This window comes from Puma concolor, chromosome A1 (assembly GCF_028749965.1).
Source record: "Puma concolor isolate L17-30 chromosome A1, mPumCon1.1.hap2, whole genome shotgun sequence".
In the NCBI taxonomy this organism is placed as follows: Eukaryota; Metazoa; Chordata; class Mammalia; order Carnivora; family Felidae; genus Puma; species Puma concolor.
In genome coordinates, this window is record NC_141667.1 from 69,063,602 (window position 1) to 69,087,224 (window position 23,623).

The 23,623-nt window shown below is 37.5% G+C and overlaps 1 protein-coding gene across 4 annotated transcripts; it reads left to right on the forward strand.

Annotated features, from left to right (window-relative positions):
• The first annotated feature begins 29 nt into the window (after positions 1-29).
• Positions 30-18,482, forward strand: STARD4 (StAR related lipid transfer domain containing 4). 4 transcript variants are annotated; one of them, XM_086684515.1, is made up of 6 exons: positions 30-190; positions 6,834-6,955; positions 7,858-7,907; positions 12,020-12,146; positions 12,985-13,099; positions 14,002-18,482. In XM_086684515.1, exons 2-6 carry the CDS (start codon positions 6,851-6,853, stop codon positions 14,229-14,231), a joined length of 627 nt encoding a protein of 208 aa, XP_086540641.1. In that variant the 5' UTR covers positions 30-190; positions 6,834-6,850; the 3' UTR covers positions 14,232-18,482. The 4 variants fall into 4 exon arrangements, with proteins under 4 accessions (XP_086540641.1, XP_086540710.1, XP_025779258.1 ...); XM_086684584.1 differs by having other exon boundaries at positions 31-182; positions 6,825-6,955; XM_025923473.2 differs by having other exon boundaries at positions 164-350; positions 6,827-6,955.
• Positions 18,483-23,623: the final 5,141 nt, after the last annotated feature.

Consider the following 23,623-nt stretch of genomic DNA (forward strand, 5'->3'; position numbering starts at 1 on the left):
CTGCGGAAAAACTTGGTACCTTCCAATTGGCTGCAATGGCGGAGGTGGCCTGTAGCCCATTGGCTCTGCCGGCTCTGCCTGGCGTGGAAGCTGAGGGAGCTCCCGAGCGTCAGTGTTGCCCCAAGCCGTGAGTGCGGTGCGGCCCGTCGCGCCTAGCCGCTCACAGCGCCTCGCTTTATCTCAGGGAGCTGTGGGTGGAGGCGCGGAGTAACGGCGGAAGTGAGGCGGCCGGGAGGGAAGGCGACAGGGGCGACCGGGGCGCCCTGTCCGGGGCGTTTTCCGGAGCTGCTCCGGGCAGCGGGGCGGCGGAGGCCGGCGCCCGGGTGGTGCAGACCTTACAAGTGAGGGAGGTAAGGCATCCCCGGAAGGACCCCAATGCTTGCACCTCGCCTCTCGGCACCGCTCACCTGCTTAAGGACTTGGATGCCCACTAGGCGTTTCTGCGTCGCTTAAAAGGGGAAGGGGCAGTAAAAACCTCGCGTCCAGGGCCGCAGTGAAGATTCACTGAGGTCGCGTTCTGTGAGTGGGCACAGTGCTTCCTGGTTCGTAGTAGATGCACAGACAACGTAGGGTCCCATCTTCCCACACCAAGCTCTGACTGAGTGATACTGATAAGAGGCAGCGTTTTCCGGTGCTTAACAATCTTCCAACCCCGATACTAAATGTATTAATTCATCTAAATCCCCAGTAATTTAGTGTTATTATCCCTAATGTATAGTTAAGAAAGATTACCTGAGCTATTTTGGGATCAGGAGCCAAGACAAAATGACAAATTCAGTATGATGTCAGTTTTTTTTAATGTAAAGTCTCTTCTAGCTTGTGATCAACTTCCGGTGTTTTACAGAATAGACCTTTAGACTGTGAAGGCAGAAGCCCAGGGTTGGAATTCTGGTTCTATCGCTTATTAGCTGTGTGATTATGGACAAAGTGACTTAATTTCTTTGTTACTACTTTGTAAAATCAGTATAATAGGATCAGCTTTGAAGGTTGTTTATGAGGATTAAATGAAATAATACAATTTAAAGTGGCCAGGAAGACTGGTCACATAGTAAGTGATCAATAAATGTTAGCTATTATTATTTTAAGTAAAGGATTAGAGCATTAGGAGTTCAAAGATGACCTTGGACTCAGACTTAAAGCTGAAATATCATTAGAATTTTTTAAGTTTACTTATTTATTTTGAGAGAGAGGGAAACAGAGAATCCCAAGCAGACTCTGCGCTGTCAGTGCAGAACCCCCATGGGGGATCGAACTCACAAACTGTGAGATGATCTGAGCCCAAACCAAGAGTTGGGTGCTTCACCTACTGAGCCACCCAGGTGTCCCGAGGTATCGTTAGAATTTAATATTGCCTTAACTGTTGTAAAAAGTCTCAACATGGTTGTAAAGCTAATACTAAAGCTAAAGTGAGCACTGAAACAGAGGGACATTGGTGACATTGTAGAAGTAGGCTTTTCTGTTGGATTCTTGCTATAGCCAGTCTCAAAAATGAGAACCTACTGTTTTTGAGTTTGAAAAGCTAAATTACAAATTCAAAATTGATTGGAAATCAAGGATATGCTGAAATGTTTATGTTAGGTGGAAAAATAATTTAATTTACAAGGCCTTGGTTTGCACAATATCTTGGGGGAAAATCTATGGCATGCTAAATTGAAGCTATTCAACGAAATGAAACCCTTATCAATTGGGAAATTGAAGTTTAAACAATTCTGTTAATAGTTTCTTTCAATAGTGAGTTCTGACTTCATATTACATAAGTACAGGTTTTTACAACATTTCACTTTATATTAGAGGTTAAAGTGTTTATTATGTTTCATATTTAAAATAGAACCTATGGCCATCTCCTTGTGATGTAAATTTAATGAAAATTGGAGTTGTATTGGTCACAGACTATGATGCTGAGAGATGGCCACAAGACAATTTTTAACTTGGGCAGGCTGCCCACTTTATGATGGCAGCCACTGTCTACACTAGTGATTATTGCAAAGACATGGGCATAGGAAACATGAACAAAAAGTTTAGTCTAAAGTAAGGAAAAAAATGAAGGTGGACATTACTGAGCACTGAGGAATAGAACTGTCAAAAGTAGATAACCTTTTCTAAGGAACTGCTAGATTCTGATATGATTAAGTGGTACCTGTTCTCTGAAATGTTAAGTGATGGAATTGGAGAGTTTCTGATGTAGGTCAAGAAAGGGAATAAAAGAATTAGTAAGAGGGAGTTCGGAATAGTATTTAGAACATTTTTCTCACATTCTTCACAGGTGGAGATTTTAGTAGAGCATATTGTATACTTTCCTTTCAATTAATGTGAGTACCCTGCTTTATTAGGAGAGCATCAAGACCTTGATAATAACTCCATACTGCCCAACCCCCAATTCGGGAATATGTTTTGAGAGAGATGTTATGCCTGCCCACACACAGATAGTTCAGACAGTAGCCATATTCTCTTTTGGACTTAATCTTGATGAAAAATGTCCATGCAAGAATGAACTGCCTGGTTAAATACTTCATTGGGCTAAAAAAGAGCTTTCTGAGTTTACACTTATTGTTTGCCTTTCCTACCTCCTACTCCAGTACCCTTAAAAGAGGCCTTTACTAGTTTTTAATGTTTTAGCTTTTGTTGTTGTTGCAATTAAACATTTATTTAAAAGGTGGAATAAGTCAAATTTGAGAGCAAAGACTGGATTATAACCATTTCTTTAGTTCTAGGACCTGGTATATGCTAGATATTTGGCAAATAGTAGACTTACTTGAGAAATTGCTGTATTTAATTACGGCAAAGAATGTTTTAGTCATTCAGAAGCTCAAGGATGATTGGTGTAAATGGGCCCATCTTAGATATCTTGAGGTATTTCATAAGTGAGGCTAGTAGCTCACCATCTACCTCTTTTTCCCACTTTTATTTACTGGGTTCCTACTGCATGTTAGCTAGACCTAAGGAGGATAACATTGAGCAAGTCACACTTCTTGCCCCAAAAGATTTACAGTTAAATTGGAAAAGATGACAAGTGAATAATTACAGAGTTGCTGTGACAAACGTTGGTGGGGTAGGGGGAAGCTAACCTAGTTGTTATAGGAGTCCAGGAAAGAAGAGTAGAAATTAGGCAATAAAGCTCAGCCAGATCATAAAAGGGTCCATAAGCCATATTAAGGAGTTTGGACTTTATAGTGATCAGTAAGAGCGATCAGAAAGATTACTAAGGTAAGCACCTCAAAGATTCAGATTCTCATCTTTATAGGTAGTTTTTTCTGGCTCACATTTGTGTAATGGATTTGCACAAAGATGATGTTGTCAATGATAATAGCATCTTTACATTTCATCTTTGATTTCTATCAAGGAGTTTGAAAAAATATCTGCCAACCACAGGAACCTGGCAGGCAGCCTTTGGGTTTACAGAATATTGTTTGATCATAACGATCCTAGTAATAGATTAGTTTTTCAAGTCTTCTCTAAGAATTTGTGCTTGTTTGTAACATACCCTTGATTAAGGTCATTGTACTGGCTACCAAGTCAGCAGTCTCTTGAGGGGAAATCGGATATATTCCTGACTGGCATACTTTTTGAATGAGATCATCCACTTTTTAGTCTTTGGGTGAGATCTATATTTTGCATCACTTACATAGATCCTAAATTCTACATTATTGAATTTTATATATATACTTTGCTATGTTTCTGAAAGGATATACCACCCCAAAATATACCACTTTGGAATAGGGATTATTTTGAGCTGAAGGCAGTCAGCAGCAAATGCAGAAAGAGCTGTTTTCCCTCCCATTACTGCCTAAAAGTAGGACATAAACTTCCCTTTGTGAAGGTCTTCCTTCTCTTCTCTCCTATACCGGAAGGAGGACAACTCATCACTGGGCACAGAGTTGACACCGTGATTGTCTGAACAAACAAACTTTACTACAATAACTCTTATCTTCTATTAGTTTTCGCTCATATATTTCCTCATAATTTACCACCACTAGAAGCCCAGCCCCCTCTTCCTTTGTTTTATCACTTTTCCACAATTTATCACCCTTTGTTAAAATGGTGTATAAGCCCTAGGTCTAACTGCTTTTTTGGATCTCCATTTCTTTATTGTGAAGGCTTCTATGCACATAAAAATTAAAATATCAATAGTGAATAAGATATATATGCCTTTTCTCCTGTTAATATACCTTTGTCAATTTAATTTGCAGGTCTCAGAGACAGAACCTAAGAGAGTAGAGAAAAAGGTTTTTTTCCTCCCCTACAGTTCTATATCATCTTATTGTTTATCATTTTGAATGTCTTGTGTGCCCTGCTTTATGCTATTTAAATATTGACTACAATATTGATTTATTTTTGTCACCGTTAGTTTTTAGACCGGTGGTTCTCACCCCTGGCTGGATAACAGAATAATTAGCAAGGCTTTTTAACGAACTTAGATTATGGGGGCCTGCTCCAGATCAGGGCTACTGAATCGCACTATCTGCGCTGGGCCATGAAATGCAACATCTAAAAACAGTGTCAAAGAAAACCAGAGGCGGACAGAAGTTAAAGTGGTAAAGGCAAATCTTATTCAAGAACTATTGCAATAATGGAGAATAAACCTCAGTGTAGAACTACAGTCCATTCTGAATACAACAGAGACAAGTGGGGATTTGTTGTCAAAGAGCAGGGTGGGGTGGGTGTCCAGTGGATGGAAAATTGCTAAGAGGAAACATTAGGGGGAAGGGGAATTCTGGCTAAATTGACATAGGATTCGTGCTGAACACAGGGCAGTGTGACAAGATCAAGGGTAGGTTGAGGAATTTTTGAGGGTGAGGGGTTTTCGTAAACTGGCTCAGCAGGATTCTTGGTAGAACGGAACCTTGGGGGCCAAGGACAAGCCTAAGAACAAGGCTTGGTTAAAAAGAGTACTCAGAAGAGACTAGGGAGGGAATCTTTGTTAACAGCAACAACTACTACAAAATGTAACAAAGGTGATCCTGATGTATGCATTTGTCCTTGAGAATTACAGCCTCATTCCCATAGAGGTTTGAGGCTTGACATTTCATGTAGATCTTTTCTTGATCTCCTTTGTAGTGGTAACTTGATGGTTCTGTAAACTGTGCAGCTTTTGCCCAGAAGCTTTTTCTCCTTTATCCTTTTTACTGGAGTGCACCAAGGCACCAAAAGGACACAAAATTAAAATAAAACAATTCTTGTTTTGAAGCAAACACACTTCAACAAATATTAAGGACCTGTTGTGTTCCAGGCAGTGTTCTAGTTGGTGGGGAAACACTGGTAAATAAGGCAGACAAAAGGCCCTTGCTTTGTTAGTTGAAGATGCGATGGTGAAAGAGTAGAATACAGTACACCAATAAATAAACAGGTTAATTTCATAATGTGATAAGCACCATGAAGAAAATAAAAGAAGGATATAATAACGACTTGTAGAAGGCTGTATTTAAGACAGGAGGTTTAAAATGAAGTTGTCATTACAAGTTGTTATTAGTCATGCTCAGATTTGGGATTTAATAATGCATGCATAGAAATAGCAAGTGCAAAGCCCAAAGTCAGTGACAGGCTTGGCCTATTTGAGGGACAGAAAGAAAACCATTAGGACAAGAATATTGTAGGCAGTGAGGCTTTGACTTTGAGCTACTGGCTCAATTTCCATTGTAAAAATAAATTCTTAAGATGGGGAAGACTGAGTCAAATTGAGGGAAGCCTGGGGAAGCAAGAGGTACCCACAGGGATGAAGCTCTAACTAGGCTTCTGGATCTGGGACTTTGGGGTGCTGTCTCTCCCCATTTCCCCCTCTCTCCTTTGGTCTTTCCACACTTCAGCCTCAGGATAGCCAGATTTTTTGCATGCTTGCATGTTAATCAAAGACTCCCGGAGCGATTATTCTAAAAGAAACCTGCAGAACTGCATAGACTTTTCTAACCCAGCCTACAAAGTCATGCAGTCACAGACCACTTCTTGATGGGAAGTATATCAAAGAATTTTCAGCAATGTGTTAAAACCAACACATTACAGAACCCCTCATTATATTAAGTTTATTATCTTTAAGGCTAGTAATCATTGCTCTTTAAAAACATTGTTGAATAGTAGCTTATCTTTGGAATTGTGAATAATATAGTACTTTTATTTTTTATACAGTTAAAATTATTGCCTTAAAATTATGAACCATTTGTTTATGCTGTACTAGTAGTTCTAAAAGTCTTCCTATGACCTCCTTCCTTACACAGATACCTTACTGAGTCCTATAACATCTCACTGAATGAAATAAAATATTGAAAATGGTACAGTTCTTCAAACTTTTGAAATTGTTCAGAGTTCTGTAGCCCTATCCTGAAAGAAGGTATGAGCAGGTTTCTGCTTGTGCTTCTTGTTCATTTGTTTGCTAGAATGAGTCCTAAATCTGTTGGATGTTAAATTAAAATTTTAATGGCTGAAGCTCTAAGGACTTTTTTAAAGAATTTATTCCTTGTGTATTTATTTTTATAGTTTGGAAACAGCAATTTTTTTTTCTTTAAGTTATCTAGAATTCAATAATGTATATCTTTTTGTTATATTCTATTAGGAAGGGAAATAGGATTCTGTTTTATTTTTATAGGAATAATTTTAATAACTCAAAATATGTGATTCTCATCCTTGATTAGGTGTTATTCATCTTGGAAGCTTTTAGGAAAACTATGCCCAGGTCCTACTCTCAGAGATTCTGAATAGTTGATTTGGGGTGGGATTCAGGTGTAAGTATCTTTGACAGCTCCCCAGGTGATTCTGTTATGAAGCCAGATTTGAGACTCCTCGGTCTACTGCGTCAAACTGTGATATTTGCTGATGCTAATCCTTGTCTCTGTAATAGGAAAAAGGAAAAAAGAAAAAAAAAATGGAAGGCCTGCCTGATGCTGCTGTCTTTGCAACTAGACTTAAAAACACTCTCATCCAGTATCATAGCATTGAAGACGATAAGTGGCGAGTTGCCAAGAAAATGGTAAATTATTTAAATTACTTCTATTTGGGGTTTATCTTTTATCTAATGAGTTGGTTGATGACTTTCAAAATGGTAAGGGAAAATAGGACCATTCTTTGGAAAGATGTGCAGGATAGATAATTATGCTAATAAAATCAGTGTTTTTACATCTCACCAAGGCAAAAACATAATAATCCTGTACTGCTTTCATTACTGCTTTAGCTAGCGGACATGAGAATAGACTCTTGGCAACAAGAACCTATAGTATAGCTTCTAAAGCCAACATATAGAATGTATGGATAGTTTGGAAGAGTTTCAGATATTTCAGCAAGCCTGTGAGGGTGGCCATTTAGTTTTCTTTCTTACCAGTGTTGACAGAAGTAGCCCTGGATCCAGGACTCTTGCAGTGAAGCACTCTAGCTTGTCTGATGGTCAAGATTTCTTGGGAAATGATCAGAAAAAGGATGTAGGGACTAATTCAAGGTAGCACTGCCATAATAGATGTGACTTGTTTGATTTAAAAAAATATACATGAGCAAGGTCAGAATGAAATATTTAGCATTCCTTTTGTCTTAGTCTAAATGTGTCAGTAATGGTAAATAGATAAGATTGGAGTGAGGCAAATAATAATGGCTGGCAAGATAGAGCCTTCACTGGATCTTAACAGTGTTTGGATCTCATTAAGCTACTAAAAAATCTTTTTTGGAGGTCTGTACTTTAAGGAAGATGTGAAGAACTTTAGGAAACAGAAGAAATTCAGATATGGATCATTTGATGGCATAAAAGACTTCTATGTATCTCTTTGAATATTTACTTAAGTTTTATTTTAATGCAAGGACATGCTCTGCAATTTGAAATTGTTGGTTTTATGTCCACGTTTCTAGCTAGATGATTATGTTCATATACTGTTTTTATTTTTCTAGAAAGATGTAACAATTTGGAGAAAACCTTCAGAAGAATTTAATGGATACCTGTAAGTAAATTCTTCTAGTTTTATGTAGCTCTTAAGACATTGCCAAATTTCCTATATATAAATGATCACTAAATCATCATTGCCTATGAAATTTGGCTTTTAATATTTTAAACTTTCTGGGAAGCAAATAACCTTATGAATTCAGAGTCTTAAAATGTCTATATCCCTTGTGGACTGAGGTGGTGGTAAGGGAATCATAAATAATGATATCAAATGGCCGATAAAATCTTAACTTCTTAGCATGTTGTATAAGACCTTTCTAGTCTTCTATATTTACTCAGTGCTATAGCATACTTTATTCTAAGAATTCATCTTAAAGAAATCGTAAGAAAGATAATAGTTGAGTAGTTATCTCTTCCATCACAGCATTACTTAGAATATTAAAAATTACAAACAACTTGAATAATCAATAGTCAGAGAATGGTTAAATTTTGAAACGTGGTATCTTACGGTCTTTAAAAACTACATTTTAAAATATTATTTAAAAACACAAGAAAATGCTCACAATGTAATGTAAAGTGAATAAAGCAGAATACTAAATTGCAGGTAGCATAATTGTGAGTTGACTTTATATATATATTTTTAAATTTTTTTTAATGTTTATTTTTGAGAAAGAGAGAGAGAGAGACAGAGTGCAAGGTGGGGAGGAGCAGAGAGAGAGGGAGACACAGAACCCAAAGCTTTAGGCTTTGAGCTGTCAGCACCAGAGCCCGACACAGGGCTCAAACCCACAAACTGCAAGATCATGACCTGAGCTGAAGTTGGCCACTTAGCCGACTGAGCCACCCAGGTGCCCCTATATACTTTTATATATTAAAATGTTTTTACTTGGAGCTCCTGGTGGCTCATTCAGATGTGCATCTGACCCTTGATTTCAGCTCAGGTCATGATCCCAAGGTTGTGGGATCGAGCCCCGTGTCGGGCTCTGTGCTGACAGGGCAAAGCCTGCTTGGGATGCTGGCCTTCCCTCTGCCCTTCCCCTGCTTGCTGGAGCACACATGTGTGCACGTTCTCTGTCTCTAAAATAAAAAAATAAAAAATAAATGTTTTTACTTAACACCAAACATATACCTCTAGATGGCAGTTTTATACGTGATTTTTGTTTCCATTTTTTTTGGTATTTACATATAGTTGAACACGAATTACGCTTTTAACCAGAAAAAAAATAATTGTTTTTTAAAGCCAGTGGAGACAATTGCCTTGTGTAATTGCAGTGGAATGTTCACATCCTTGGGACTCAGCCCTTTTAAAAATGAAACTGTTCTGAAGTATAATACCAAAGATAGCATTTCCAGAAAGATGAGTTCTACAATATTTATGTCAAGGACCAGGAAACTGGAGTTGCGGATTAAGCATTGTAAGCAAGTGTGAATTAATCATTTAGATCACCAATTCCCAGTAGGGGTTGAAAAGCATAAAAAGTGCCAAGAGAGCATTACACTTGGTGATTTGAGAGAACTTCATAGAAGAGTCAGCATATGAGCTGACCTTTAAAGGAGGAATGGCTTTTTCCTAGGGAATGAAGAACTGATTCGTATTCCAGGCAGAGGGGATTGCATCTCCTCCAGAAACACACATGGGAAACACTCTAAAGAGTTTGTTTAGGGAAGTAGAAGTTGTGTTCGTATAGCTGGAGCATAAAGTAAGGGTGAGGAGAGCATATGTCTGAAGGATTTTTGAATTCTAGAATAAGAAATTCAGTATTGCACTTACCCTTGTTTACCCCTGACCCCGACCTCCCAGGTCCTCAAAGATTTTGAACTTCCTCTGATAGCACTGCGAAAAATGGAACATGGAAATGAGTGTGGAGAGTTTAGAGAAGAGGTTTTGCCCTGGGAATCCATGGCTAGCTTTTTGAAGTTTCCTTAAGATCATATATATAATTTGGTGTCAATGTTATATTCCTGGGAAGAGATCTTTGGCTTTTTTTTTTTTTTTTTTTTTTTTTTTTTTAAGAAACTTAAAGAGACATGTGATCCAAAGAGCTAGAAATGGTTGCAGTGTCGAGTTGGACGCAGAGTGGCCTAACTAAGTGGGAGTTGATAAGGGCAGGTGAACGTGACAGAGATCTAAAGATGGTGGTGGAGGTAATGATAGCTAACATTTATTGAGAGCCAAATATTGTCCTGAACTTTACATTTAGGAAGTCATCTTGATAAAACATGGTGACTGTAGTTGTGACTACTGAAATAGGGTTGAGAGAGTCCAAGTTGAATCCCACATATCTAATTTGGGTGACTGGATTAACTTGTATTGCCCCCACTCCCACCATCCACCCAAAGTTAGAGAACACAGGAGGGAAGAGCAGATTTAGGATAGGGGAGACAATGTAAGTTTGAGCTGGAAGCATTTACAAGACGATAAAACAGCTTCAGATGCTTTAAAAAAACTTTTAGAGGGGCGCCTGGGTGGCTCAGTAGGTTAAGCGTTCTCCTCTTGATTTCAGCTCGGGTCATGATTTTGTGGTTCCTGAGATCGAGCCCCATGCCAGGCTCTGCACTGACAGTGTGGAGCCTGCTTGGGATTCTCTCTCTCCCCCTCTCTCTGCCCCTCCCCCACGCACATGCATGCCCTCTTCTCTCTCTCCCTGAAAATAAATAAATACACTTAGAAAAAAGACTTTTAGAAAGACCCCCCTCTGAAAGGTTACTGATAGAGTTAAAGCTGGTCTATCTCTCATTTCTTCTCTTTTCTTTCCTCCCCAGTTAACTAGTATCTTAAAGTGTATGTTATTCCTGTTTTATTCTTTGACCACATATGTGTGTGTGTTTCCTTCAGTAATTTCCTTTAATTTTTTCCATTTAACATTGTGTTTTCAAGATTTAGCCATGTTGTTACATGTAGACCTATTCTTCCATGTTCATAAGAAAATGCTGCGATATGTTTATCTGTATTTGCAAATTTGCCTACTGACAAATTTTTAGGTTGTTGTCAGTTATCCCTTATAAGGTACAGTGCTATAGTAAACTTCTTAGGTATTTGTCTCCTACACATGTGTGATTTGCTTTGGGGTGCACCTGGGTTGGCTACACTAGACGTTAACCAAATTGCTCTCTAAAGTGATGGTAGCAGTCTGAGAGTTCTCATTCCCTTCCATTCAGTACTGGTTATGTTTTTAATCTCTGCCAATCTCAGGGGTATGAGATGGTATCTTGTTGCTATTTGCTTGATTATGAGTGAAGTTGAGCATCTTTTCTAAATTTATCGACATTTCAGGGCAATCTTAACGTATCCTTTGCCCATCTTTTCTTTAGATTATATTTGTCTCATTAGTTTATAGGAATTAATTATGTATTCTCTGTAATAATTATGTCTGTTCATATGTGTTGCACATGCCTTCTTCCAGTCTGTGCTGGTTTTAAAAGAAACTTACTAATTTTGTCATTTGTGATATGCAAGTTTTTAATTTCAACTGTCTCATATTATTTGTGTTTTTGTATGATTTATGTATTCAAGAAATCCCCCTGTATCTTGAGTTCACAAAGTTCAAAGTTTTAAATTTTATGTGGTGGTTTTTAGTCTATCTGGAATTAATTGTTTTGAATGCTGTCAAGTAGCGATTCAGTTTTTAATTTCTCTATTAGGATAAGTGTTGAATCAAAGCACCATTTATGGAATAGTACATCCTTTCCCCATTGATATGTAATGCCACCTTTGAAACATGCCAAGTTCTGATAAAATTCATGAGCCAATCCTCGGTGTTCTCTTCCTGGGTGACCTATTTTTCTTTTCTTGTCATAAAAAAGTTTTTGAAAGAGCAAAAATATATGTATACTAATAACATGTTAGAGCATAACTGAAAAAAGAACAGCATACAAAATAAATGAAGCATTAGCGTTCTGCCAACTGTTTTCAGCTATCCCGTAACGTGAAGGTACTTTACTATGTTTATGACAACATAATTTGCCATGCATATCTTATCAGATTTGAGGGCAAACAGTACAGTCTGATAAAATAATTGACATCACTACATTTATCAGAAAAACAGTGGGATTTACTCCCTTTAAAAAATCTTTGTTAACTTGTACTCTTTTTGAAGTTAGCTCTGAATGATGCGGGCATGCTGAGATTTTTCATTCTAATAGCATTTGACTTTAATATTCTTTCTCCAGTTTCAAAGCCCAAGGTGTTATAGATGACATCGTCAATAGTGTAATAGACCATATACGCCCCGGTCCCTGTCGCTTGGATTGGGACAGCTTAATGACTTCAATGGATATTTTGGAACACTTTGAAGAGGTATTTATTTAAAAACATTACTTCAGATTGTGTGTGTGTTGTGAGAGAGAGGCAGAGAGACAGAGCGAGCATGTAAGCATGAGCATGTATACATACACGTATTCATTGCTTTCAGAGTAGGTAGTCACGGCAAAGATCTCATAGGGGAATCCTTGATGCCTTTTAAAAAGCTTGAGTTTCCTCATATTAACTAATGAGTATTCGTCAGAACTGAATTTGTTTTCCACAATAGCTCTACCCTTGCTGCTTAAGAAAATTGTCAGCATCTTTAATGAGGCTTTGAAATCTAAAATTCTGAAAACACCACCATCGTATTCAGGTTTCTAGGTAATTATATGTTTTTCCATTAATATTAAGCCAAAATTAAAGACCAAAGATAAAAATGCCACCTTAGGCATTAGAGAATTATGAACCCAAAGTGGGTTGTCTTCTTTTTCTATTTTTATTAATTCATTCTTGCCATGTTTGAATTTCTTTATTGAACTATTTGGTGTTTTAGTCCAAGGATTTGTGGATTTTATTTTAAACACCTGTAGTCTACACCATCTATTTCCATGTTGAATATCATATAGGATAAAAGGCCACTGTATTGAATTAGAGATTTGGATACTGGGCAGCTTAACTCTTTGTGTTTTGATCATATATCTTATTCACAAACATACAGTAGCAGTGATATTTAGAATAGAGATCTAAACCTGTAAGAATCACTGTAAGAATTGTTATCAATAATAATTATAATACAGTTTAAATGAGTATCAGTTTTTTACTAAAGATTACTTAGTGATACATGAGTCGATATATATTTCCTTAGTAATACCTCTTACTTGTTCCCTTTCAGAATTGCTGTGTGATGCGTTATACTACTGCTGGCCAGCTTTGGAATATAATTTCCCCAAGAGAGTTTGTTGATTTCTCCTACACTGTGGGCTATGAAGAAGGGCTTCTATCCTGTGGTAATTATATCAAAACCTTATACTTTCTTTTCATTTGTTTTAAATATTTGAGTTTTCTAGGCTGGATGTTTCGTTCTACGTGAGATGTATTTTCAGCCTTCACACTTATTTTGTAATCACTTTAAGCTTTGCAAACACCCTAGGAAGTAAAATAACAATATCAAGTAGGGTTTGGGAATCTTTCTGGTAAGTTTTTTTTTCTCAGTTACATGGTAGCTTCCATGTTATGGCTGACAAATATGAGTTAAATGACTGCCTATGAGAAAGGGATATAGTAAATAGATTTCCTTTTAAGTCACTCTCAGAAAACAACTTCTTAGTCATATACATAGAAAGAATAGACTTGGTATGTGTTAGAGCGTTTTTGTTTCCTTGAGCTGTGTAATAGTTGTCTTCTAAAAATTAAAAATACTGCTCTTAGAAGGCTCCTGCTTTCTGAAATAGATCTATAGGTAAATTGATCTTTTTTTATGTGTAGTATATACTTGAGTTAGCAGTTGTAGGTAAGTATCTCCTTGTTGACTCTTAACCAGCCAGTACCAAAGTTGGATGTGGTAGTGCCTTTAGGGAGTAGTGGTGGTACCATAGTTTTGATTTTTGGTACCTTGAAGCCTGGATGCTACAGCCACGATTCATAGTTTCCACGGAGTTACCAGGGTTACATAATGTTACCTATTCTGACGTGACTAGAACTTTCCCCATTACCTACTTACCAGCCCCCTGCCAGAATTCTAGTTGGTAATTATCTTTTTCATTCTTCCATGGTTACTCTTAGGGCTTAGTTTTTCATCTACATGGATAAGAAGAAAAATAGTTAAACAAGATATCTGATGATAATTTTTAATGAGAGTTTTAGACTAATCTCAGTCACTGCTAAGTGTTAATTTAAAATTTCCTTGTAGGGGTAAGTCTTGATTGGAGTGAAAAGAGACCAGAATTTATTCGTGGATATAACCATCCCTGTGGTTGGTTTTGTGTTCCGCTTAAAGACAATCCTCACCAGAGTCTTTTGACAGGCTATATTCAGACGGATCTGCGTGGGATGATTCCGCAGTCTGCAGTCAACACAGCCATGGCAAGCACTTTAATCAACTTCTATGGTGATTTACAAAAAGCCTTACAAAAGGCATAATATGTTTAAACTTGTAGTACAGTAGACCCCAGAGTCAACTTTTGCTCTCAGCTGTGTGGCCTGTAAAAATCATCCTTTCCTCTCCTCCATGTAGCCTGTGGAAACATTTGAGATGATTTGTTGGTTTATTTTATTCCCAAACTAAATATTGTCTAAGAGAGGGCATTTCAGTTTTCTTAAATAGTTATTTGCACAGTGTTTGGTACAGCAGTGTGTCTGAGCACAGAGAGTATGACAGAGATCCATTAAGAAGTAGGTATTATTCTTTGACCTAAACTCTTTAGAAACTGAGTAGTGACTCAATATGAATATTTTGCCTGCTTGGAAATTAGAGAAAGCATAAGCTTCATGCTGTTAGTTAAAATCATCTATTTTAGAGGTTTATGAACATTTTATAAGTTTTAACTTTTTCTGGAAGTTAAATATTCGTGTTTTACTTTGGTATGCTGTATGAGTTTGTCAATATCTTGGACTAAAGAAAAAAGCTCTTTATATTTTGTAAAGGTGATTTTCATTGTCAGTTGACTTGCACTACTTTATAAGTATTGAAAAAATCAGAAATAAAAATAAAGTAACTATAAATACAATTCAAATACAATTCTAGATAACATTATTTTATGGATATCTTTAAAAATGTATTTGTGTCTTTCTGTGAGTTTATTTTGGAAGTCTTAAAAAGCATTTATGCATGGGTAAGACAGTACAAAACTGCCAAATGTGTGCTGGGGACACCACATTGATTGGGTTATGTGAAAGGGTTGGGGGTATCCTCTATTCACCAACAGAAAATTATCTGTCTATAAAGTCAAATTCAATGAATGTTTTCTTCATGTTTCATTTTTTTAAAGATAAGCCCTCAAGAAATAGCTTTAATTCTGAGAAGTATCTGATATTCTTTAGGAAAATAATGAGATTTTCAGTCTTTCTCATTTGACCCATGTTCATGTTTCAAAGTGTCACTCACCTCATAAAGTATTACTGACTACATCATAAACATTGTGACAGATCTTCATCTGGAACTTTAACAAATGCATTCATAGATTTATCTACATGCCTGGATGAGTCATTTTATAACTAGCATGGATGAAAATAGGTCCCTTGAGTCTAGGGCTGCCTTAAATGAACATTCCTGAATAATTTTAACATTCCAAATGATTCTTTGGCTTTTGAACTAACCACCTGGTTTACTTTTAAAATGAGATCTTGAGGCAACTCATTCAGTGTAGCCATGAAGATGTGTGTATTTATGTTCGTGTACGGGCACACGTTCTGAAATCTATCTTCGTGTTCAGTGAGTTCTTTATGTGGTACTATTACTGTTTCCATCATTTTGTTTCTCCTTCTCCTCCTCCTCCCTTCCCGCTCTCCCTCCTCCTCCTCCTCTTTTTTTCTCTTCCTTCTCCTACTCCTCCTCCACCTCTCCCTCCTTCCTCCCCTTCCTCCCCTTCCTATTCTCCTTCTCCTTTTTCTCCTTTTTGATTAATATATTCCAGTGTTCTGTCTAGGATGGCAAAATACCAGCAGATGTCCAATTACAGGGTGCCCAGATTGTGTGAGGGACTTGTCATAAGATTGTCTGAACTGGGTACCCCCAAAGCAAATAAACTGTCCACTCAGCAACTCTAATGTTCTCTTTGTCCTTTTCAACTTATACCTCCAATTAGTGATTACATAATCCACTGTTGAATTGGACCCATTGCACATAAAGGGACACTCATGGAAACATTTTTATTGCAATACTGAGTCATATGATAGTTTGAGAAATAGTATTTGAATGACCTGAAATGTATATGCAGCTTCTAGATGGCACTTTAGATCTGCTGCATTCTTGCTGTACTTTTTTTTTTAACAGCCTTATTGAAATATAATTTACATGCTATACAACTTACTGGTTGTAAGTATACAATCCAGTAATTTTTGAATACATCTATAATTGTGCAGCCATCACCACAATCCAGCTTTAGAACATTTCCATCAACCAAAAAGATCCCTTTGCCTGTTTGCAGACTCATATCTAACCAAAGTTTAGCATAGTTGCCAGCATATAGGGGATGAGAGCGATTACAGGAGGTTTTATTTGGTTTTGTTTTTAAGAGTAGATTCTAAGTTCAGGTACCTCGTGGTAATGTTTTAAATATGTTATCTGAAATACCATAATTATACAAAAATTTAATGATATGGGTTGGGATTACTATTAACATATAATTGAGTCTGCTCTTTCTGTACAGTGCTGTAGAAGAATGGAAAACTAATGTGAGCTGTATATATAATTTAAAATTTTCCAGTGGCCACATGAAAAAGATAAAAAGAAACAGCTGAAGTTAATTTTAATAATGCAATTTATTTACCTCAGTAGATCCCAAACATCATTTCAACAAATAATCAGTGTGAAAACTCAATAAGATAGATTACATTCTTCTTTCTTACTAATTCTTTGAAATCTCGTGTGTATTTTACTTACTTGGATTAGCCACATTAAAAATTTTTTTTTTTTAAATCTTTATTTATTTTTAAGAGGGGAGCGGGGAGGGGTAGAGAGAGAGGGAGATATAGAATCCAAAGCAGGCTCCAGGCTCTGAGCTGTCAGCACAGAGCCCGATGCGGGGCTCAAACTCACAGATCGTGAGATCATGGCCTGACCTGAAGTCAGACGCTTAACTGACTGAGACACCTAGGTGCTCCTTGGATTAGTCACATTTTAAGTGTGCATTATCAACATTGGGCCAGTGGCCTGTATTTAATAGCACAGTTCTCTAGTATATGTATTAATTTGTGTTTTTATAATATGAAGTAATGAATTTCATGGAATTGCTCTCTTAAATACAAAATGTTTTCTAATCTCTGGAGCCTTCAATGCTTGCTAAATGGGGACTTCTGAACATTAGAAATAAATCAGTTTGTAGTTGTTAATAATATAACAATTATAGCCAAAAAGTTTTCCTTTAAATATAATTAATTTTCGTAGGGCAGTTAATGAAACAAAAAATATAATCTGCCTTGTTAGGTGGTTGATTATTTTTCTCTAGCTTATAGCTAGTTTGTATTAGAAACACATTTACACAGGGAATACTTGGCATAGTACTGTTTTCAGTACTTGTTACCTACTTTTTTAAGGACATTAGTTTCATACAAAAAATAATTTATCATAACTGATACTTTTGCATGAAGTATTAGTGTGCATTGATAACTAACTCTTGATTAACCCTTGGAGTTTAACACAATACTTAGCAAAAATAATTGCAGGAATTTACTGGTTGCAGTTATGTATAATATGAACTGCTAGAGTGTTAAAGAGAGATTGTAAATGTTAAAAATCTCTTCATTTTACTGTTGACTGATGTTGGATGTATTTGAAGTTGTAGATTTCTACATGTAAGATTATCTCCCAGTAAAAATAATTTTCTTTTTCCCCCTCCTCCCTCTTTCTTTATTAACTGAAGGACAAAGTATCAGGACTCAGGTTGAATTAAATTAACATCTCAGACAAAATCCTCTGTAACTGAGGTTGCCTCTGGAGAAGATGGGAAAACATTGCACAGTTTAAGCCTTTAATTATTTGTTGAGCTTTTAGGTATGAGTAATTCCCTTTGATGTAAACAAAAACTTTATCTGTTTACTCAAGAGCACACTAGCACCCTTAGAATCAGTGGTTAAAATCCAGATCCTTTTACTTACATGGACACTGCAGGTATCCCAACCCAATGGATAAATTATGGAATCCAGAGAAGTTAGGGGACTTGACCAGGTTTCCATCAGAATGTGTGTCGTATAATCACTCGTCTGCTGTATTTTTCCCTTGCCTTTCTTACTCAACTTCTAGAAGTGGGGGGTGGTGCGATCTGAGCATAGAAGAAACATAGGAAGTTGGAATTATAATTCATTATTTTGTTGTTTCCAAAGATTTTACATGTATAGTCAAATAAAAGTTTGTCTCTTGCAATTCAATAAAAGCTATACTATATATAGATTTTATTTTTTAAAAAGTTTATAATTCTTTTATGAGCCAATGTGAAACTGGAACCTTTAATAAAAGCATGTTTTAATATAAACTGTGTATTTATTTTTAAATTGCTATGAAATATTTCAAAATACAATTACTAGACATTCATAATCATTGACACTGTCTGAGTTGTATTAACCTTAAGTACTGGCAAATAGTTTCATGTATCTGAACTTAAAGTATGTAATTTAATTTTGTAAACTCTTACAAAAGAAAAATATAAACTGGAAAATAAAGATTAGTAACTCACATGCTTATCTCGCACCAAAGTCTCATATAATATTAGCCAAAATACTGCTGAATTTTGGTTTGCTATTATATAGCCAAGATGATGATGAATGTGTTATTCCCTTATTTCAGTAACATATACACAGGGTTTGTTGTCCCCACGTTTAAATAACTGTGTTAACTTGGCTAGGAATTGTCATAATTTCATTTGAAGTTGAAGAAATCCAGAAGTAGTGACGACACAGACCCTTGATCTATGTTACCACAAAGTATTATGGATACTGTGGGCAGTATGCACTAGAAAATAATCACTATGACATGGTTTCAACAAACAGTGTTTTTTCTCATTTAATAAAAAATCTGGATATAGGTAATTTAGGGTTTATCAGCTCAAAGATGTCAGGGCCAGAGTTTCTACAGTTTTTATCTTTCTCTCATAATGATAAGGTGATTGACTAGCCCTGAAAATTACATGTGCATTCAAGTCAAGAAGCAGGGGAAGGCATGGCAACATGCACTGGTCTCTTCTATCAGGGAAGCAAACGCTTTCCCAGAAGCCTCCACTAGCTTTCTTCTCCAGTAGTCTCTGCCACATCACCCCCCCCCCCCCCCAGCTGTAAGGATGGTTAGGGAGGCAAGCATAAGAATTTCCAGCCTCTTGAAGAGAGGGATGGTGATGAATGACTCTTTGGATAGCCAACCATAGCATCTCTTAGTGGATCAGCTCTGGAAAGTGTGTATAAGGCTCTTTCAAATGTCAGCCGGAAAATGATAAGACTACCAAAATAGAAATGAAAATAGCAAAGTAGTCATTCACTTCATGGAAAACTTACTGGGCCTCTTTTACATGATAGACACTACATAGCTATTCTTAGAAGCAATGGAGCTTCCTCTGTAGGTTGTTAATTTTTTTTAATGCTTATTTATTTTTGAGAGAGAGACATAGTGCAAACAGGGGAGGGGCAGAGAGAGAGGGAGACACAGAATCCAAAGCAAGCTCCAGGCTTGGAGCTGTCAGCACAGAGCCTGATGCGGAGCCCAAACTCACGAACTCAGATCATGACCTGAGCTGAAGTCAGATGCTTACCTGCCTGAGCCACCCAGGCACCCCATCTGTAGATTGTTAATGGCTGGTGTCAACAAGAATGACCTGTTTCTATTACACCGTAATATTTTCAGAATATATAATAGGTGTTATTCTATTCCCCATAAGAGAATTATATTATTCTATTCCCCTGGAGCAAAGGGTCCACTATGGATGAAGGCTTCTGTAGCTATGAGATGACAGAAAATTGCCAGAACACATGACCTGCAAATGTATCCCAGGAGTTGGAGGGTGGATGGATCCGTGCTACCTGTGTTATCAGCTGCACAGGTAATTAGGGGGGTGTGGTGTGCTAGTAAAAATAATGTTGGAAGCATAGTGTAAAAGTGCTAAACTAGGCTTTTTAGTCATTATTTGGATAGTATTTTTTTTCAGGAGATTTACCTTCCTATTTAGGTTTTGGTTTAGTGACAGCCCTTAAGTACAAGGCAGCTGATTTTTTATGAAAGGAAGTAGTCCAGAGGTTGTGCAAAACTAGGTTGAAATAAAAATATGTTCATATGGTTGGAAATGGACTTGCAGATGGGAGAGGTTATTTTTCTCTAGCATTTCCCTCCGTTGAGAAGTCACTGTTCGGGGTAAGTGTGTCTTCGCCACAAAGCAAACATTTTGGACCCAATGGTAGTAGCAAGCTGCAATTCTGAGAGTTAGCCCCACTGTCACGTGATTCCCTTCCCCACAGATAATCTCACACAAATGCTCGCCCACTGACTGAGTGGCCAAGCTCAAGGCTTTCAGCTCTTTTTACAACTCATGCTGTTAACAATCAGCTTCTTAAGAGTGATTCAGATTCTTAAGAGTGAAAGTCTGCCTCTCATTCTCAGGTCCTGGAGGTTTGAAAGCACCATCATGAAGTGACCACTGAACATCATGTGGCCCAGCAATTCCACATTAGGATTATTTCCTTAGGATAGATTTCCCCAAACACTGAAAAGACTTTTAGTATTACCGAGAAAAGAAAGAATTGAGATTGGATTATTATGCATCTCTCATAAATGTTTGTGAAGCCTATGTAGAAATGGTTGTGCTATAGTGATAGGCTGGTACCAAAAAGCTACAATATGATTACAAGTCTGTGAGAAAAAAGTAAAGAGTAAAACCAATCGTGTCTGTCTTTGGAATGTGTTATTATGGTAATTTTCTCCTTTTCTGTATTTTCAAATTTTTATAATGGAAAATCAGTTTTTCTATGAAGTACTGAATTTAACTTTTATCCAGTGAATTGACTTCCCAGCGGCGGGAGCACTGAGCCAGGAGATGGACAACCCAGATCTGTTCTCGTCCTAGCCACCAACTTGACCTCAGATAAGTCATTACCTCCCTAGGTGTCACTTCTCTTTAATAAAATGAGCTTCTTGGATTAAATGATTAGTTAGGTCCCTTTTTAGTTTTTAATAACTTTATTACTTTCATGACATCCCTGTATAGTGTTTAAAAATGATAGGAAGCTCAGTGTAATTTTATCTGGGAGAAAGGGAAAATAATCCAACTCCCTATGTCAGATGTAAGGAAAATGTCCATGCGTCACTCATGAATTGTAACATTTCAAATCACAGAATGCAAACTTTTGGCGGGCTCTTAGATGATTTATTATCATACTGTACATGCAAATCGCTTTACAGATTTCGCAGCAGTAAGGTATATGCTTCTTTTGGCATGCTCTGACACATCTGGGTGTACTAACACAAAGTAACATTGGCCCTCACTGAGGTCAATTTCAATAGTCTACCAACATCCATTTTGCCACGTCACACGTTCTTCTTTTATGTTCCCAGGAAACACCAAAAAATGAGCATGTTTAGTCATTTAATCAGGCTGTCCAACCTGAGTCCAAGAAGCAACAGCTGTCTATGGCTGTCATGTTGTCTGCCCCAGGTTTGGGGCAGCTGAGACAGCCAAGGACTCTGTGTCCCATCTGTGGGAAGCAGGGACTCCGGTCAGTCACTGCCATTGAAGAATAGAGTAGCTCAATCAAAAGCAAATGGGCATGATTTGGATGAATTCTCTACAAACATCTTCTGTATTTACATTATGGCCTAGGTCAGCTTACATGTTTACCTAAAAAATATTATATCTCTGTATGAAGGAGTCAATAGCACCATTTTGACAGATTAGAAATGAAATCTTCACAGCTCCTTTTTCAGTACTTTTCAGTCAGACATTGGGAAGATAGCCTGTGATCTTGGCTGTGTAAACTGAAATATTTATACTTTTTCTTTGTCCCCCAGATCCTACATGCACCTGTTTTTGGCTAATGGCTGGCAGTCTATTGGAGATGTAGTTTTCCTGTATGTAATGGTATTCCATGAACCTAATCTTCCATGCTGCTCTGAGTTTATGTCCCTTTAGTCTAGCAAACGTTCAACAACCCAGGAATACAAATTTTTCCTCTAGGTCAAACTAAAAAAGACCTACCAGCTCATGTCACAAGCCTGAAAAACCCTGGTAGGAAGTATTCCTTTCTCAGTGACTGCTAAGTTGTATTTCCTGTATACTCACAGTATCTGTCTTTGCTTCTTTTCTATCACTCAGATGACAGTCTACCTTTGTCCCTTCTTTGTCCCATCCTTTGTCATTTCATTTGTCCTGAGAAGTAATGCAGCCATTCACTACTCACAGACATTATCTGAGACAGCAAAGTGGGCAAGGCTACTAAAAGTGTATATACTGTAGTCTAACTCTAGTTGGTAAATATTTAAAAGTAAGTTTTTTGAAGGTGGATGTAAAATGCTGCCTGCAATGAGTGATATAAAAAGGGATTTATAGAAGGGTGTGTAAAGAGGCAAAAGGGAGGGAGAGGTAGAAGAAAGGCCTTGCCAGGACCAGCCTGATGTTTGAGGAAAGCAGTTCTGAAAATTTCACATTTTGTTGTCTGGGACTAAGCTTTTTTATACAAGTCATCTCGAAGTCTAAACTTTAAGGTGTGATTCTATCTCTGTGGGGATCGCCCTTTTGGGTCTGATCATTTAAAGGTGAAGGTTACTATGGCAGAAGGAACCTTGACGTGGGCCTCTACTGGCAAAACTTTGGCGAATAGTTAGGCAATTTGCTAGCCACAGAGTTATTCCGATACTGGAGTTTTGCAAAGCTTTCTCAGAAATCACCATCATTGTCTACTCTGCTTTGTTAGTGGAGACCTAGCCAGCACAGTTTTTGCTTTTAGTGACAGAGGCTTTGCTTCAACTAGTGACTTGAAAAAAAACATCTTCGATGTGTTGGGTGATTTTTTTTATTCTACTTAGGGATGCACCAAATTAGCCGATCAATCTCCATGTAGGAGATCACAGAGGGCTAGATGCTCTGAGGAAATGCTGCACACTTATCTACCCAGAATAAGAAAGGAGTGAGAAGTTCTAATTAAATTTTGCACAAGATCCAAGCCTCTTTCTGCAGACTTAGTGACACTTCCCTGCAGAGTTTGGCCTTTCATACCAGTATTGCCCTTTCACCACTTTGCCTGGAATTTTTCCACTCTGTAGATTTCTCAGCCAGACCTGGCCCCTTCCTCCTTCCTCCCTGCAAAGATTGTCCCCAACCTTCAAATCCAGCCTAGGTTCCCATGCTTTCCTCAATCATCATTCTAGGCAGACGGGAGATTTTCCTTCTTGCCATCCCTAGACGACTTAATCCCTCGCTTAGATTTGGCACAGGCCGTGTATGCACACGTTTTTTTCTCTCCAACTAAAAAGTTCACTCTCAGAGGATATAGCACTGGGCTTAATTCATCTCTGACTCCTTCACTGTACGTAACTGTTTCTCAGTGAAAGTTTACTGAGAAAATGGGTGTCTGAGATGGCCTACTGGGAAGCTTCAAAACTGGAAAATCATTTCCTTAAAGTGAGCTTGTGATACAGGCCTAATATCCCCTAAACTAGTACTACTGTCTAATTTATGGTTCTGAGGGGAAAATTAGCTATTGACTTTGGTCTATTCATTTCTAAGGGAAGCAGGTGACCCAATTATTGAGAGAAATGTAGAAACATGATTTTAAGTCTATTAACAACTGCCTTCAAGCTCTGACCAATCAATAAAAATGGGGAGGTGGGAGTGTGAAATCCT